We start from the raw sequence: 17,841 nt of genomic DNA, 5'->3' as shown, positions 1-17,841 counted from the left end.
TAACTGTTAAAATTACTAATTAAACTTACTTTTGAAGACCTGTCAAATGAATGTATATTTATACATGTAATATTAGAAATATAATTAAGAAACAACTTTATATCAAGAAGAAATCACCAGACATGTATAAATTCCAGAGTTTACTTATTGCCTAAAATTATGTTCGGCAATAGGATGAATAATCATCATCAAATGTCAGGAAATAAGCTTAATGCCTGAAAATTTCAGGCAATAACTTAATGCCTAGGCGTTAGCTTATTCCCTAGGATTTAGGCTTAATGCCTAATTTCACTTATTGCCGCTAACATATACAAGGTTCCTGACCTTACTTAAAGATCCCTGCCACTAACACCAACTACAACTTCAGCCTTCCACTATCTATCTGGACTATGAAGTCGCCATCCGAAATGCGGAATACTCTGTATTTCCTGGCATCAACAAAAAGGTTGTTTCTTCCTTTACACGCAATGCATCTGGAGAAAAGCACAAGAAACAGGTCTTCAGGTTCCATACAAGGATGACGACAATATTCATCTACTAGTACGCTGTGCTACTGTACTTCCACTTATACCCTTTGCTGAGGTTGAAGATGTGTGGTTAAATGCCCTCACAGACATATATCAGATTGATACCAACATCAACAACACATCCTTTACAGACTATGTAACAACATACTGGATTGAACAGAGCAGTCACCTTTGGAACCACTACTTACATGTAACACAAGGACCAAGGACAACAAATCGTCTAGAGGGATGGCACAGCAAGCTGAAGAAACATGTCACACATCCATATCCAAACAAATTAAACTTCTGAAACATGAAGAAGCCTTCAACGCCTTGACCTTGATCCAGTATGCAGCCGATGGGAAGAGAGTGGCCCCCAAAACGAAGCATGTAGAAATCAACAACAGATTAGACGAACTTAAGATTAGACATCGCAACCAGGAAGTCACAACAGTAGAGTTTGGTAATACAGCCTCCCACATTCTTCACGTGGAATAGATTGATACACTTTGATAGACTTGTAAACAGTGATCGTCTTATGTTTGTGCTACAATGTGTGATTGGATTTCATGCTGTTGTATAATTTGTGTTATATTATGCTCGCTTGAACCTACAGTAGAATTTGTGTTGTTAAAGTAATAAAATAAGTTATTAATATTTGTTTTAATTTCTTTCATATTTATTTTGTTTAAAAACAGAATTCATACAGATGCAAAAATAACTTATAACCTGTTCTAATAAAAAAACACTGGACAATTAACAGTTGATTAAAAAATGTTTGTACAGTATAATCCTTTGTTTGCACAAGTTTTTCCACCTGAAATTTTACCTTTTCTTACCAGATTTTTAAAAAGTAGGAATAGAGGGAATGAACCATTTACACATAAATTATAGGATGTCATAACAGTTACGCAGTCATTGTTACTAAGGGCAATCATACTAAATTATGTTTTTAATAAAAAAACAATATAAAACATTTTTGACATTTTTCAGGTAAATTGACGTTTTATGATGAGGATGAAACAGGCGTAAAATGGATCAAGCTATATTGCATATATTGTTGGACTATAATGGAGAGAAGAAAGTGTAAGTAATATCGCCCATATCGGGCTACACTTCATATATTTCTTCTTCTTTCTTTGCTTTTTAGACCTTTGAAAGCTAGTTTGTTGGATGTGTACGAATTTATAGTTTAGTCTTAGATGCATGATTTGTAATTCAGTGGTTGTCGTTTGTTTATGTGTTACATATTTGTTTTTCGTTCATTTTTTTACATAAATAAGGCCGTTAGTTTTCTCGTTTGAATTGTCTTACATTGTCTTATCGGGGTCTTTTATAGCTGACTATGCGGTATGGGCTTTGCTCATTGTTGAAGGCCGTACGGTGACCTATAGTTGTTAATGTCTGTGTCATTTTGGTCTCCTGTGGACAGTTGTTTCATTGGAAATCATACCTAATCTCCTTTTTTATATTAGTGTAATGTTATCAGATTTATCATGTGGAGAGAACTCCGGGACCAGGGCACAGGTTTTCGAAAGTATCGTATGGCTAAGACATACATGACATAAGATTATCTTAGGAAATATCTTAGTCCTAAGTGAAGTTTTTGAAAGTATCTAAAGTTAAGATTATTCCTAAAATTAGTCGTAAAGTTTAAATATCAAAATACATGTCTTAAGATGGGGTCTCAGGGTCGTCAGAAATATTTTTTTTTAAATTGTATCGATACATGTAACTCATTTATTTTGCTACTATCGACCTTTTCATTCGTTTAAGGTATTGGTTGACTCTTCATTGAATGAAAATAAGAATTTCATTGCTGTAAACAGCAATTGGTGAAATGGATCTATTTCTTTTTTGTATCGATCTGATGAGTTAAGTGCTTTTCAACTGATTCTTATAGGTTGTTCTTATGTTGTACTGTTACACCACTTTCTCAGGTTATAAGAGGGTTGACACGCCTTGAAACTAGTTTAACCCCGCCAAATTCTGTATGTACCTGTCTCAAATCAGGAGCCTGTAATTCAGTGGTTGTCGTTTGTTGGTGTGTATCATATTTGTTTTTCGTTCATTATTTTGTACATAAACCAAGCCGTAAGTATTCTCATTTGTCATGTTTGTATTGTTTTAAATTTCTCATTTCGGGATCTTTTATAGCTGACTATGCGGTATGGGTTTTGCTCATTACTGAAAGTTACCTTATTGCTGTTATTAATTTCTGTGTCATTTGGTCTTTTGTGGAGAGTTTTCTCATTTTAACGTCATGCCACATCTTGCTATTTTTATATTTGTCCGCTAAATGCATCATCATGCTTTTATCGTGTATTTCAATATGGATGTTTCTACTAAACGTTAAGCAACCAACACTTAACTGATCAATAAAATTTAATGTTAAGTACAGTTGTTAGTATTGAACACGAAGGGAGCATATTGCAGAATTGATTATGATGCATATATATGCATTATGTGCATGTGTACAACGTGCAAACATGCAACATGAACCTCAATATCTGTTTAAGGTGGTACCCAACACTTTAGCTAAAATTGATTTGGGTCGTTTAATTTTATTAAAATTTTGACAAAGTATTTACTTTGACCCTTTTACAAAAATATAAAAATTTCAACAAAATTGAACCAACCGTTTTATCAGAAAAATTACACTGGTTATATAGTAGTTTGACAAACACTTATTTCGATCAGTTAGAAGCTTAATATTCCCTTAACAACACAACGTAATTAAAACGTTTAGCTGATTTTACAGAGTTATCTCCCTGTAGTGTTAGGTACCACCTTCAACATAGATTTTCCTGTTCATATTAGACTACAACAAAAGACTTCAAATATTTTTAATATTTAAGGAATGACAAATTTTTTTTTCTGTCTATGAAGAAATAACATAAAAAAATTTGGTGCACACTGAATAACGCACGTAGTGGGTTATTTAACATGTTTAACAGTGTGCACCACATTTTTTATGTTATTTCGAATAGACAAAAAAAATATTACAGTCATTTCTTATAATTTAATTCTAAATTCCAATTTAAACCGTAGAAAACCATGAAAAAACGTTGATGACGTCACGGTCACATGACAAAATTGTGTCTATGATATGATAAACAAAACGACGTCAGCCAATCAGAAGACGCGTTTACAGCCAAAATTGAATTATATGATATTATATCAAATTACTAATATCCAACCATAAAAGCTTCATTTTAACAACGCATTGATTGTAAATAGTTTTTATTTATTTATTACTTCTACTATTTATGATAGTTTTATGATTGTTTGAATATCTTGTGAATATATGAGCGCGAGAATCCCAATTTATACCGATGTACAACTTCTCTTGGATGAAGTCGGGGGACAATCCACAAATTCACACTTTTTTTAATATATATGTTTTACGAAAAATAAAACGTTAGGACAATCACAAGACTCGAAAATGTCACAAAAAATCTTACAAGTAATTTAAAGTTGATCGCAAGCATACAGATTTGTTCATAATGAGTCTTACGGCTTTTTTGTGAATCATCGCAAGATTTGTTTCAATATTATTTAAGACTTTATGGACTGATTATCACAAACTGAAGACTTCAAAAATGAATTTCCTGTATCTTTTATATAGATACGGAGTTCATATGGATACGGAATACTTCAACTTTATTTGTATTACTGTACATCAACTAAATGTGTACATATGCTATTCATGAGCAAGAGAAAGAGTTTGTACATTAAAGATACCGCGGTAATAACTCTCTTGAATGAAGGACTTTAGTTTGTAGTATAAAATGTTCGAATGTTACAACTAAACAATAATGTTAGGACCCCCCTTATGTCCTCTGAATTGTCTAACTAGGACACATTCGGATATTTATCCTAAGCTGAAATAGTTTAACGAAACCTATTACTTTGTACATATGAGACTAAGATATATTCAAGATAGTCTTATAAAATATTCTCGTCTTCAGACACCACCAATTGAAACAGGCTCCCATAATAGTATGCTTTGGACAATTTCTACATATAATGTTACAAAGAACAAATTCAGGACCTCTTGTAGGTGAGTTAAAGAACTTGAAATATCTTACATAGGTTACACCTCCCGATCTCGATGGGGGAGATATGTAGTAAACTTTAACGCAACAACAACAAAACAATAAAATGAAATCAAAAGAGATTGAGAGTTAATATCTAAACTTTTATGCCTATTTGAAATAAAAAAAAAAAAACTTCGGTAAACGTCACTATGCTATAAAATATAAGTTAATCGTGGGCTAGTTTCACGTATCTGTCCCAGGAAAATTGTTAATGGGCCTTTCTTATCACAAAATGCGTCTGAAGTCTGTGATACGACAAAGTGCAAATTAAGTCTGTGCCACGAAAAAGTGCAATTTTTAAAAGTCTGTGTCACGACAACGTTCAAATTAAGTCTGTACCATGAAAAATTGCAACTACAGTCTGTGCTACGACAAAGTGCAACCTATTAATTATGTGCTTCGAAGACGTGCAACTTAAGTCTGTGCTACGACAAAGTGCAACTTAAGTCTGTGACACGACAAAGAGCAACTAAAGTCTGTGTCATGACAAAGTGCAAATTAAGTCTGTGCCACGACAACATGCAACAAAAGTATGTGCCACGACAAAGTGCAATTTAAGTCCGTCCTACGAAAAATGGCAACTTTAGTCTGTCCTACGACAACGTACAACGTAAGTCTGTCCTACGAGAACGTGCAACATAAGTCTGTCCTACGACAACGTGCAACTTAAGTCTGTCATACGAGAACGTACAACTTAAGTCTATCCAACGACAACGTACAACTAAAGTCTGTCTTACGAGAACGTGCAACTTAAATCTGTCCTACGAGAACGTGCAACTTAAGTCTGTCCTACGAGAACTTGCAACTTAAGTCTGTCCTACGACGACAACGTGAGACTTAAGTCTGTCCTACGAGAACGTGCAACTTAAGTCTGTGCCACGACAACGTGCAACAAAAGTCTAAGCCACGACAAAGTGGCTAGCAGATTTATTAGTTTTTACAATGTCTGTCATGACAAAGTGCAACTTAAACTCTTTACACAAGTATTCCACATTTCAAACTAAAAGACAAATTGAAAGAGTTGGTATTGCTTTGCTTCATAAAAAAGAATGGCCAACGTAGATACAAGAATCTTGTCTTAGGAGGGATAAATCCTACTTTGTAAAGGATCACTCTGATTCAAACAAAATTTCTCTGAAACTGATGCTTGATTTCGTGATTAACAACATATTTGTTATGCTCGGAGGACGTGTTTTTCAACAGACTGTCGGCATTCCAATGGGAACAAACTGTGCCCTTTTACTTACTGACTTGTTTCTTTATTATTATGAGGCTGAATTCATGCAGGAACTTCTTAGGAAGAAAGACAAGAAGTTAGCAATATCCTTTAACTCTACTTTCCGCTATATAGATGATGTTCTTTCACTAAATAATTTAAAATTTGGTGACTATGTGGAACGCATCTATCCCATCGAACTAGAGATACAGGATACTACATATACAGTTTAGTCAGCCTCATATCTTGACTTACATCTAGAAATTGACAATGAGGGTCGGTTGAAAACAAAACTTTACGACAAAAGAGATGATTTCAGCTTTCCAATTGTGAACATTCTATTTCTAAGTAACAAAATTGCAGCAGCACCTGCATACTGGGTATATATCTCCCAATTGATACGATATTCCCGTGCTTGCATTTCCTATCATGATTTTCTTGATAGAGGGTTGCTGCTCACAAGGAAGCTATTAAACCAAGAGTTCCAAATGGTGAAGTTGAAATCATCCCTTCGTAAATTTTACGGACGACATCACGAGTTGGTTGACCGTTATGGAATAACCGTTTCACAAATGATATCGGATATGTTCCTTACGTCGTAACTACAATCATCTTCCCTTTCATGAATGTGACTTACCGAATTGGACTATTTACCGTATTTGTTATCACATAAGCAACACGACGGGTGCCACATGTGTCCTACGACAACGTGCAAATTAAGTCTGCAGAGTTCTCGAAAATCTTTTTTTCCTGGTTTTCCTTGAAGAAGATCTGACCGTTCTATTGCAAAATACCAAAAACTGTGATATTCATTTGTAAAAATTTGGTGGTCAAAACCTTCGGACAGCCGCATTTCGAGAACTCTGAGTCTGTCATATGGCACATGCTTTGTCCTTAATTCAAGATATGTTTTGACTTTTGTCATAACTTGTAAGAAAGAACAATTCTTGTCCAAAGACAATAAGTAATTAAGATAAGGTTAATAGGTCTATTGCAAAGACTAAGTACGACGATCAATATTTTGAGGATATCGGTGTTTATAACGGTAATAAATTGACTAGAAATGTATGATGTTTCATACGTTCAACTGAATAAATGACCCAATGCAACATGCTTTGGCCTCGAACATCAATAAAGAGACATTTGTTGTCGAAATGCGAATCTGATGCAGAAGTATAAGTATCGCCAATGTTAAAATTACGATTAATAAAACGACCACAGTCATTTTAAGTCTCATTTTGCTGGATGATTTTATTAATTTTTACAATGTGTTACATTTAGCAATAATTGATGATTTTCCATAGTCCGTTCGATCATAAAGATTTTGTACATTGTTTTTCTATAGTAGCATATTAAATTATAATCACTAATATATTTGGATAAGGATAATATTATTATACTTAGCTTTTTAATCCATCACACGTTTACTGGTAAAATTAATACCATTGAGGGTGTAAATTATAAAGAAGTAGAACATTCATATGGATTTAACTTTAATTTTGATCATTGAGAAGCATGATTTCTGTTGACTAATAGCTTGTGATTAAAACGTTCAACTGACTTGAATCATGAATCGGCCTTATGATATCCTTTAATCTCATGTGTACAATGTAATTGAATTCATTAAACATATTTTTTAGCTTAAGATAAGTGTCAGGATTTGTCCTAGTTACAACAAGCTAGGACTTCCCAAAAAGCTAGCCTGTCTGACATCACTAACTGTTTTTATGTTTGTTATTGTGTTAGTTGTAGAAAAAGCAGATACTTATTATTTGTGAATATTACATTGTCATTCTAGTATGATCTAACCAATAAAACACTGGCCATATAATTAACAGTTATACCAAGAATAAAACAATTCCAAACGTTTGAACTGGAACCATGACGGTAGAACGATTAACCTACAACAGGGAACACATTAATTAAAGGATCTTAAGGTAGCAATTATGCCCCAATATAAAGAGGGTTATCTAATAGTGATATCATGACTTATTTTTTTTCTGTTTACTTCTTCGGTACAATTTTAGACAGTAATATTGTCTTAAACAAATCTATTTCTAAGACTAATAAGACCCCTTATAATTCCGCTTACTATTTTTTATATATCATTGCCCTCAATTCGTTCTCGTCTACAATATGCATGAATTGTTTGCAACTTGACGTTTGATATTCACACAGCCATGTGCTGAACAACATTTTAGATGTTATGTAAAATGATTGACATCGATATATTCCCATATGAATGAAACAATAACAGGGGCACAAAATTTATATGAGAAGTAGAAAAGAAAATTTACTGATGTAATTTTTTCAAGATATCTTTAATAAATTACCGACAGTATATATGCAATAAATTGACATAAGACATCTAGTTTAAGGTCCAACAGGGAAGGATTAAGGAATTTTCGCTTATTTTCAAGTGCATTAGAAATGGATAAAACAAATTCTAGATTATCTTGAATTAATACAATTCAGTTGTCAGTGAACGATATGAATTATTCACAGAAAGTTTTTTTTAATGAAGCGGACCTACTTGCCTCTGATATTAACTATCAATTTGAAAGTTAACTTAAGTATATGAGATGTAAGATTTTGCTGGGAAGGGGAATACTGAATAAAAGAATACCAGTTTATATAGAGGGAATATAAGATTTTTTATGTTTTCCGCCTGCCTTTTTTTCTTAAATTTTGTTTATAAATTCTGATTTATATAGGTACAGTTTTATTCGGCTGTTAGGATTGCTAAGGGTTGCTATAGGTATTTGTTCAAATGTATTCACTATCTAGAATAATGTACCTTTATGATTCTTTCTGTAGTTAAATAATATTGCAAAATACACATATGTTTTATTGTGAAACGGTGAAGTTTTTATTTATTATGTACAATGATATTCATGTGAATTTTTCTCTTTGTGTTTTAGGTATAGTAATCCCGTGTTTAACCTGTGCCTTTGTGTTGATATTTTTCGTATTCCAGACGGATGTCAACAAATTCCCAATTTTTGAAGTCTTCAACGATCAGATTAAAAATGGAAGTATAACAAAACGTAACTGGACGAAAAACCATTCAGTAATTTTTAAAGGAAAAAACATCAAACCTTTAACGCAAAAAGTGAGATATGAATCAACAACAAAAACATTACTGAAACAAACCAAATTTACCACTAAAGGAATGAAAATTTCAACTATAACTCCAGCTATCATTGCAGTGAGAAACAATTCTAACAATAATACACATTTTGTTTGTCCGGTCTTCATGGGTGGCTTTGGAAACACGATGTTCCAATTGGCCGCACACTTTGGTGTTGCGATGTCTAAAGGTATGCGGGTAATTGTTGCGAACAACTCGGAGTTGAATCGTGTTTTCAAACTGGAAGACATTGATATCAGGCATAATACAGATATTTGCAAGACATTTATTTCCCGAGGAGAAAGACAGAACTGCGCATATGATAAAAATCTGCTGAAATTTAACAGTTTTCAAAATATAAGACTCGGACAATATCTTCAGTCTTGGAAATATTTTTATGATTTTAGAAGTCAACTTAAGAAACAGTTCACATTTAGAGACCATTTACTTCAGGAAGCAAAAAGTAAAATAGTTCAAACAGTGAAACGATTCAATAGAGGATCAACAAGGGACGTCACTCTAGTTGGTGTTCATGTACGCAGAGGAGACATGGTAAATCATAAATTTGGATATAATATAGCGACACCAGAATATTTAACTAAGGCCGTGCAATATTTTCAATCAAAATATAAGAATGTAGTATTTATTATTTCATCTCAAGATATTCCATGGACTAAAGCTAACATGCCAAACAATACTAACGTTGAATATTTAACTAGTCCTAAAAGGGAGATAATCGTAGCTACTTTAACGTTATGCAACCATACAATAACAACAGTCGGTTCATTCAGCTGGTGGATAGGATGGCTTACAGGAGGAGAAGTAACGTATTTCAAATGGCCAGCAAAAGAAGGATCTGCGTTAAGAAAACAATACAGCAAAGATTTTTCGGATTTTTACTACCCGGGATGGATCGGAATGTAAACGATAACTTCTGGATATAATCTTTCGGAAATATTTGAATTATGAGCATACTTTCCGAAACACTTTAGGTGACAAGAAAGTGTATGCAGTTAGCTTCGCTTTAAGGCGCATGATTTTATTTTGGTTAATTGTAACTGTTGAATTAAGATGATAAACTTGAACCGTCAGATTCAAGTATCGTTATCTCTCAATGCACCATCTCTACAGCCAAAAGTGTTGCATTCATACATACAGATACGATTATCAAACCTCTCCCCTTAGAACAGTTGACATGAATTTTAGGAAATTATGGGTTTTTTGGGACGGTGTGTGGTTTTATCCTATTGAATGTTTTTGCTTACCATGGTTATTGGTTGTTTGTGGGTTATCTTGGTTTGTTTTTTGCCCTTTAGGTTTTTTTAAAGGGGGGGGGGGGGGGCTTGTCTCATCATTCGACACAAAATTTATTAAAGGTATCTAGAGGTCCACATAACTTTAAAATGCTATATGTATTATTCAGTAACATACAGACAATTATAGATATGCTTGTCTGTCTTTTAGTATTACACAAGCGGTGATTACATGCATGATTTTAAAAAAGTAAGAACATTGTTCCAAGTTGTGTCAATATGTGCCTTTTTATGTGTTGTTTGTTTTGATAAAAAAGGCATATCATAATTTGCATAATTTATTCATCGAAGCAGCCACTTGCATTAAAATATTATGTATGTGTTCTAATTATAATACAAGATGCATTTAACGTCTTGCATTATATAACCAAGCATTTACAGTTTGCAAACTTGATTGTTAAAGTTATTTGTTATTTTATTAGAAATAAAGAATTCCAAAGAAAACGCGTTAGCTTATTCAAGAACGTAGCATACCATACCTGTGTTTACATTTCACGAAAATATTTCCACTATTCATTATTTACATATAATAGTTCCAAGTTTATGTCGTCAAGATAACACTAGAACGACACGAATGATTTGGCGAACTTTACGTCTGTGTGTTGGTTTCCTCTGCCCTCCTTTTATAGACATATCGTATGTATAATGAGTCTATTATATTCTGTTACATGTAGAACTCCTCGTTTCATTCTTTCTGGAGGATTTACACGATCAGTGAATGCAAGTAAAGATTCTAATTAGATAACAAAAATCCCAGGCTCTCCTCTGAAACAAAAGGGTCAAATTCTCTACAATTTTATGGAACAATGATTTTGAAACACTCTTCTGTCATGTTGATTTTTTTTCGTACAACAGCAAAAAGGAGGTGGCCCCATACCAAGAGGACATTTAAAACTCGATATTTATACGAGACAACGCCATGACAAAAACAACGTTAAGAAAAACAATTGCACCAAACACTGTTGTTTAGTTCTATCATTGGAAAGAATGTTATAGTTCAGCCAGTTAATGATACTATCATGGGCAGTTAGATGTATAATGATAATTAAATGTTCGACAGATTAGTAAGAATGATTTGTGATGCCATTTTATATGTTAAAAAAACAAATAAACAGTATCTCTGTATACTATTCGGTTGAATGGACCATGCATGTTATTAGGAATAAACAAACAAATAGTATATATCACCATGTCGTTTCTCAAATTTTACCTTTGTAGCGAAAAGAAAAGTTTTGTTAGTCTTTATTAGGGAAAGAAAAGGCAGTCTTAAAATCGATATACATGTATTTCTTGAAATGCAATCTCCCTTTTAATTAATACAACTCGCAAGGGGAAACCTGCGTCATAAGTTACGTTGAATTGTAGCCTTGGTATAGACTCAAAATCTTCGTCACCTTTTCTGTATAATATGAAATTGTATCATGAGCAAAATAGTAAAAATTACTAAAATTACGATAACGTACTGATAAATTATATGTATACTGGAAATAATTCAAACACTTCTTATAAGTTAAAGCTATATATCATGTATATATTATAGTTCATAATTAGCTAGGTATAAATAATATGAATTTAACTCGAAAAAGAAATCTTAATATCGAAACGTCGAGGTACTCCAAATCTGCAAGGTCATTCAAATATCGAAACTGCTATGTCATCAAATATTGAAACTGCTTGGTCACCCAAATATTGAAACTGAACAGTCATCCAAATATCGGAACTGCTAAGTCATCTTAATATCGCAACTGCTAAGTTATCAGAATATTAAAATAGCTAGGTTATCTAACTATCAAAACTACTTAGCCATTTAAATATCAAACTTTAACTTCATCTGAATTTTAAATCTGCTTTGTCATCCAAATATTGAAACTGTACGTCATCTTAATATCGAAACTTTTAAGTCATTTAAATATCGAAAGTCGAAACTTCTGTTATTGACATATCGAAACTGCTAGGTCATCTAAATATAAAAACTGCTAAGTCATCTTAATATCGAAACTGCTAGGTCATCAAACTATCGAAACCTAGTATAAAAACTGGTATATCATTTTAATATCGGAACTGCTGAATCAACCTAATATAAAAACTGGTTTATCATTTTAATATCGGAACTGCTAAGTGATCTTAATATCAAAAGTGTTAAGGCACTCTGAATATTGAAACTGCTAAGTCATATTAATATCGAAACTGTAAATTCATCTAATATCGAAACTGCATGAATATTTTTTAAATCGAAACCGTTTGTCCAACTTTAACAATCGATTAGGGGAGGTAACTACAGACGACAAATTGTCTTCAGGTGGATTAGTATACTTGTAATCTACTAAGCAACTCGTTGAAAAAAATCAAACAAAGAGTTTCTTTTCAAAATGAATGAGAACTGTCAATTTTGACATACATTTTGACGAGACTAAACCGTATCCGTATATAAATTAAAACATCAATCGAAAGAGAATTTCATGAAGAATGTCCACATATATATACGTTAAAAAGACACCCCAGTAATACTTTCTCTCACATTATTTTACGTTGAATTTGAATACCCTTCACTTAAAATAAAAAGATTGTATTGGAGAAATATCCAATAGAAGGGCTTTCAATAGTCAATTTCGAGAACAAATTTTACGAGACTTAAAGAATATTAATTCTGCGAGGTACAAGTTATCGCACATGTGTATACATTTTATATTATTACTGTCGCATTTTCCCTAAAACGTCCTGCGCCCATAGTATCAGACGGATTGATTTTATTCTGAAATGCTCAGTGATAAGTGATGAAAATTAGAAGTAAAAGGGAAACAATTATACATTTCACAAATGATATCGGATATGTTCCTTACGTCGTAACTACAATCCCCTTCCCTTTCATGAATGTGACCTACCGAATTAGACTATTTACCGGATTTGTAATCACATAAGCAACACGACGGGTGCCGTATGTGGAGCAGGATCTGCTTACCCTTCCGGAGCACCTGAGATCACCCCTAGTTTTTGATGGGGTTCGTGTTGTTTATTCTTTAGTTTTCTATGTTGTGTCATGTGTACTATTGTTTTTCTGTTTGTCTTTTTCATTTTTAGCCATGGCGTTGTCAGTTTGTTTTAGATTTATGAGTTTGACTGTCCCTTTGGTATCTTTCGTCCCTCTTTAATCTCAAACCAAGCGAGGAATGAATAAAAACGAAATGACCTAAAAGAAAAGACAAAAACATCTCTCTCTCTCTCTCTCTCTCTCTCTCTCTCTCTCTCTCTCTCTCTCTCTCTCTCTCTCTCTCTCTCTCTCTCTCTCTCTTCGGAGAGATAAGATTTCGTAGTAACGCACAGGACCTGTTTCTTTGGTATAATTTATAACAATTTAGAGTCCTGAAAATTACAGGATGTCGGTAAATTAACTGTTCTTAATTTGAAGAATGACAAACCATTTCTACAATGATGAAACATTTGGATAGTTTTCTAGAAATTATATTGTTCTTGTCATGTGTACTATTGTTTTTCTGTTTGTCTTTTTCATTTTTAGCCATGGCGTTGTCAGTTTGTTTTAGATTTATGAGTTTGACTGTCCCTTTGGTATCTTTTGTCCCTCTTTTATCTCAAACCAAGCGAGGAATGAATAAAAACGGAATGACCTAAAAGAAAAGACAGAAACATCTCTCTCTCTCTCTCTCTCTCTCTCTTCGGAGAGATAATATTTCGTAGTTACGCACAGGACCTGTTTCGTTGGTATAATTTAAACAATTTAGAGTCCTGACAATTACAGGATGTCGGTGAATTAAATGTTCTTAATTTGAAGAATGACAAACCATTTCTACAATGATGAAACATTTTGATAGTTTTCTAGAAATTATATTGTTCTTGGTTGACATTATTTTTGAATAAAATCAGTCTATAGATATACATCTAAACATTTGTCAATTTATTCGAATCGAAATAAAACGCATGACAAATCTTATAAATATTAACCTCATTTGAACCTAGGAAACTTAAAGTCATTCATGTTTCTGCAAACTAAACAGTCAAGTCAGGTAGGTTATATTTCTACAAACTAAACAGTCAAGTCAGGTAGATTATGTTTCTACAAACTAAACAGTCAAGTCAGGTAGGTTATTTTACGTATCATTAACTATATTTCTTTGATAATTTAATTTTGGATGTACATGTAGCACGTCTTCTAATTGGCTGAATTATTTCGTGTATCAGCTCATAGACATACTTTTTTCATTAGGCCGTGACGTCGCTAACGTTTTTTCATGATTTACGCGTTAAAAACGGATTCTATACTACTAAAGGAAGACACCGATTTCATCGAGTCGGAACTCCTCTAAAACCATACAAAGTCGGTAAAAATTTGTGATAGGATGTATAAATGTAGTGTTTTGTTCTTCCTAAATTTGTCTTTGAAAAAATAATTTTTCCACAGAAAACGCCAATTTTTGAGAACATATCCAAATTCGGAGACCGTTATCGATCCGTGTCTAATATGCTTTCGCGCCTGCTCAGTCGACGTACTGCCCGTGAAATTCAAGTGCAAGTAAGAAATTCAAGAAAGGATAGAATATAAGACAGTGTCGAGAATACCGCGGGAGTCAAGACGTCGCAATTTACCGTTATGTATCTAGGGTTGACGTCAGGGTGCGACGTCGCCTTAGCAGTTATGATATAATGAAGTAAACGTCAAACTGTATGGTTGTATTGTTTTCTGTATACGATATTAGATGTTAGCCTCGACATTTATGGTGCCGTGACCAAAAGGGAAAATGGATACAAAGCTGAAAGCCGTTCGTTCTGGACATAAAGGAGCAATTACAAGACTTTGGAAGAATTTTGGAGACATACGAGACACTTCCGAAATAGAAATTGAGGACATCACAGCTATTTTAGATTCCGTGTTACAGAAAAAGGATATTCTTAAAGATCTGAATGATAAAATTGTGGACGCAAGCTCGGATGAAGACGTGGTGGATGAAATTCAACAAACAGATGAGTACATGTTCGATTTAGATTCAAAAATTCGTCAAATTAGAAAACTCATTAATCCTTCCCAGTCGAAAAGTCATAATTTACCCGTCAATACTACCGTTTTTCAAGCTAGTAACGTTACTCCCTCTGATACACCCATGCATACCTTGATTTCACCTACAGCAAATAGTATACCCGCAAGCGACTCATCTCAATTGAACCCGCACGCCAATTGTTTCACGTCGACATCTCATGTACAATCGAATGCAGCCTCGTTTTATACAAGTAACCCCGCTATATCAGAGATTATTCCTACTACGAACCGGTCTATGCATATTCCAAGTTTACATTCGTCTTCAAGCACAAATAATCAGTACCACAAATTACCAAAGTTGAACTTGCCTACTTTTAAAGGGAATATTTTAGATTGGCAATCCTTTTGGGATTCATATGAGACATCTATTCACACAAATCCAACACTCAGCGACGTACAGAAGTTTAACTACTTAAAGTCATTGCTACAGGGAGAAGCGTTTCAGACCGTATCAGGTTTTTCTATGACAAACACTAATTACGGCAAAGCTATTTCGTTGTTACAAGAGAGGTATGGACAGATACATACTATAATACAAACATACATGCAAGCTCTACTTGAGATTTCGCCGCCGATTTATACTTTAGTAAGCCTCCGCAATTATTATGACAAAACTGAAACTTACGTACGAGGTCTAGAGTCACTCGGACAGACTACAGACACTTATGGTTCACTACTGGTACCCGTTATTCTGAACAAGTTGCCCGCAGAAATACGCCAAAACCTAGCAAGACAACACGGACCGTCAAGTTGGAATTTGAAAGATTTGAGGAAGAGTATACTGAACGAAATTCAGATCATGGAGGCGGGAAAAAATACAGGTACATATCTCGAGTCTTCAGAAAGTCACTTCACAACCGCATCTACATGTACATTTCATACAGGAATAGAATCACCGCGAATACACACAGCACACAACGCGAAGAGCCAACCCCGGAATATTACGGAGAGACCATGTGTTTTTTGTAAAGAGATACATGCGCCAACAAACTGTACCAATATTAGTGATAGCACAGCCCGAATGTCTATCGTAATTCGTGATAATTTATGTTTTAACTGTTTAGGAAATCATCATGCTAATGAGTGTCAATCGAAACGCACGTGTCGACACTGCAACCAGAGACACCATTCCAGCTTATGTAGTGCGAGTAATAATGTTAACAGCGATGGTTTAGCGTTCATTACAAGCAATACAAATAAACAGATTCAATCTTCACCCGTCAATCTTATAAATGACACTGAAAACCAGGAAGATACTAAAGTTTTGCATTCATCGACACAGATGCGTACAAATGTGCTACTGAAAACGGCGGTAGCTCCTGTATGGGCAGGTAATATATCTATGGATACGAATGTTTTATTTGATGAGGGTGCACAAAGATCTTTTTTAACAGAGAATCTAGCGAAGAAATTGAATTTGAAAACTGAAGGAATTGAAGTTGTACACCTTTCGGCATTTGGAGAGGACAACACGAGCACGAGAGAACTACGCACAACCACCGTTTTTATCGAAACCGAAAATAGTAGTAAAATTCCGATTAAAGTCCTTATTGTTCCTACCATAGCAGTTCCAATACATAATCATATGCGGTACGTGAACCGAAATATGGATTATCTGAAGGGATTAAGACTCGCTCACCCAGTTACCAAAGACGATTATTTTGAGATATCATTACTTATTGGTGCCGACCACTATTGGGACTTTATCGAAGACAAAGTAATACGAGGAGATGGACCGATCGCGATGAAGTCAAAGCTTGGGTACTTACTATCAGGACCCTTACAGCCGGGTAGGATACTTTCGTCTACGACATCCAGCATCTCAGTAAACGTACTGGTTTCGAATAAATCAGAGGAATTTGGCTTAGAAGAAATTATAAAGGAACAGACACGTTGCCAAATTATCGAGAGAGTAGAGGAAGCAGAACCGACAGGGAAAATATCAAAAGATGGACTGAATGATACGTATCTATTGAACTGTTGTGACTTATTATGGACTGTTACTAAAATATTTGATTTATTGACTTACTTTCAAAAACCTATAACATGATACTATTTCATTGAAAGAAGGAACAGGTACACAGAAAAAATGGACATACTGTGATTTGTGTATACGAAATAGACTCATTGGAATTTAACCGAAAGATAACTAGTCTGGAAGCTAGTGACTGTGCTAAAGTTAAGTTTAAGTTTTGAATTTAAGAGACAGTAATTTTAATTTTTTTTTCTTGATTGTAATTTAATTTTGATATTTACTTTTCGCCGCCCGGAGAATGTCGAGAATACCGCGGGAGTCAAGACGTCGCAATTTACCGTTATGTATCTAGGGTTGACGTCAGGGTGCGACGTCGCCTTAGCAGTTATGATATAATGAAGTAAACGTCAAACTGTATGGTTGTATTGTTTTCTGTATACGATATTAGATGTTAGCCTCGACAGACAGTTATGCCTGTAAGGATCCTGAATTGTGAGTTCGTCATTTTGGCAAATTGCTAAATTAAACGACATCCACCCTTTTTACTCAGGTGC

General features: G+C 34.1%; 1 protein-coding gene and 1 long non-coding RNA gene across 11 annotated transcripts in view; one reads left to right on the top strand and one right to left on the bottom strand.

Annotated features, from left to right (window-relative positions):
- Positions 1-10,709, top strand: part of LOC139488548 (galactoside alpha-(1,2)-fucosyltransferase 1-like) — a 33,642-nt gene extending 22,933 nt beyond the window's left edge. For 5 of the 10 annotated variants that reach the window (XM_071274271.1, XM_071274269.1, XM_071274267.1 and 2 more), the window contains exons 2-4: positions 1,500-1,592; positions 4,478-4,569; positions 8,744-10,709. In XM_071274271.1, the coding sequence (XP_071130372.1) occupies positions 1,540-1,592; positions 4,478-4,569; positions 8,744-9,876 (1,278 nt within the window). In that variant the 5' untranslated portion in view covers positions 1,500-1,539 and the 3' untranslated portion in view covers positions 9,877-10,709. The remainder of the gene's footprint in view (positions 1-1,499; positions 1,593-4,477; positions 4,570-8,743) is intronic. The other 5 variants (XM_071274272.1, XM_071274275.1, XM_071274274.1 and 2 more) reach the window with 1 other exon arrangement.
- LOC139488552 (uncharacterized) lies at positions 9,990-13,673 on the bottom strand. Its single transcript, XR_011656028.1, has 2 exons — positions 12,328-13,673; positions 9,990-12,289 (listed from the first exon to the last, which is right to left on the bottom strand). It is a non-coding gene; the product is annotated as an uncharacterized lncRNA (long non-coding RNA).
- Between the last annotated feature and the right edge of the window lie 4,168 nt (positions 13,674-17,841).

This window comes from Mytilus edulis, chromosome 9 (assembly GCF_963676685.1).
Source record: "Mytilus edulis chromosome 9, xbMytEdul2.2, whole genome shotgun sequence".
NCBI lineage: Eukaryota > Metazoa > Mollusca > Bivalvia > Mytilida > Mytilidae > Mytilus > Mytilus edulis.
Note: the sequence above shows the minus strand (reverse complement) of the source record. Positions and strands in the feature narration are given on the sequence as shown.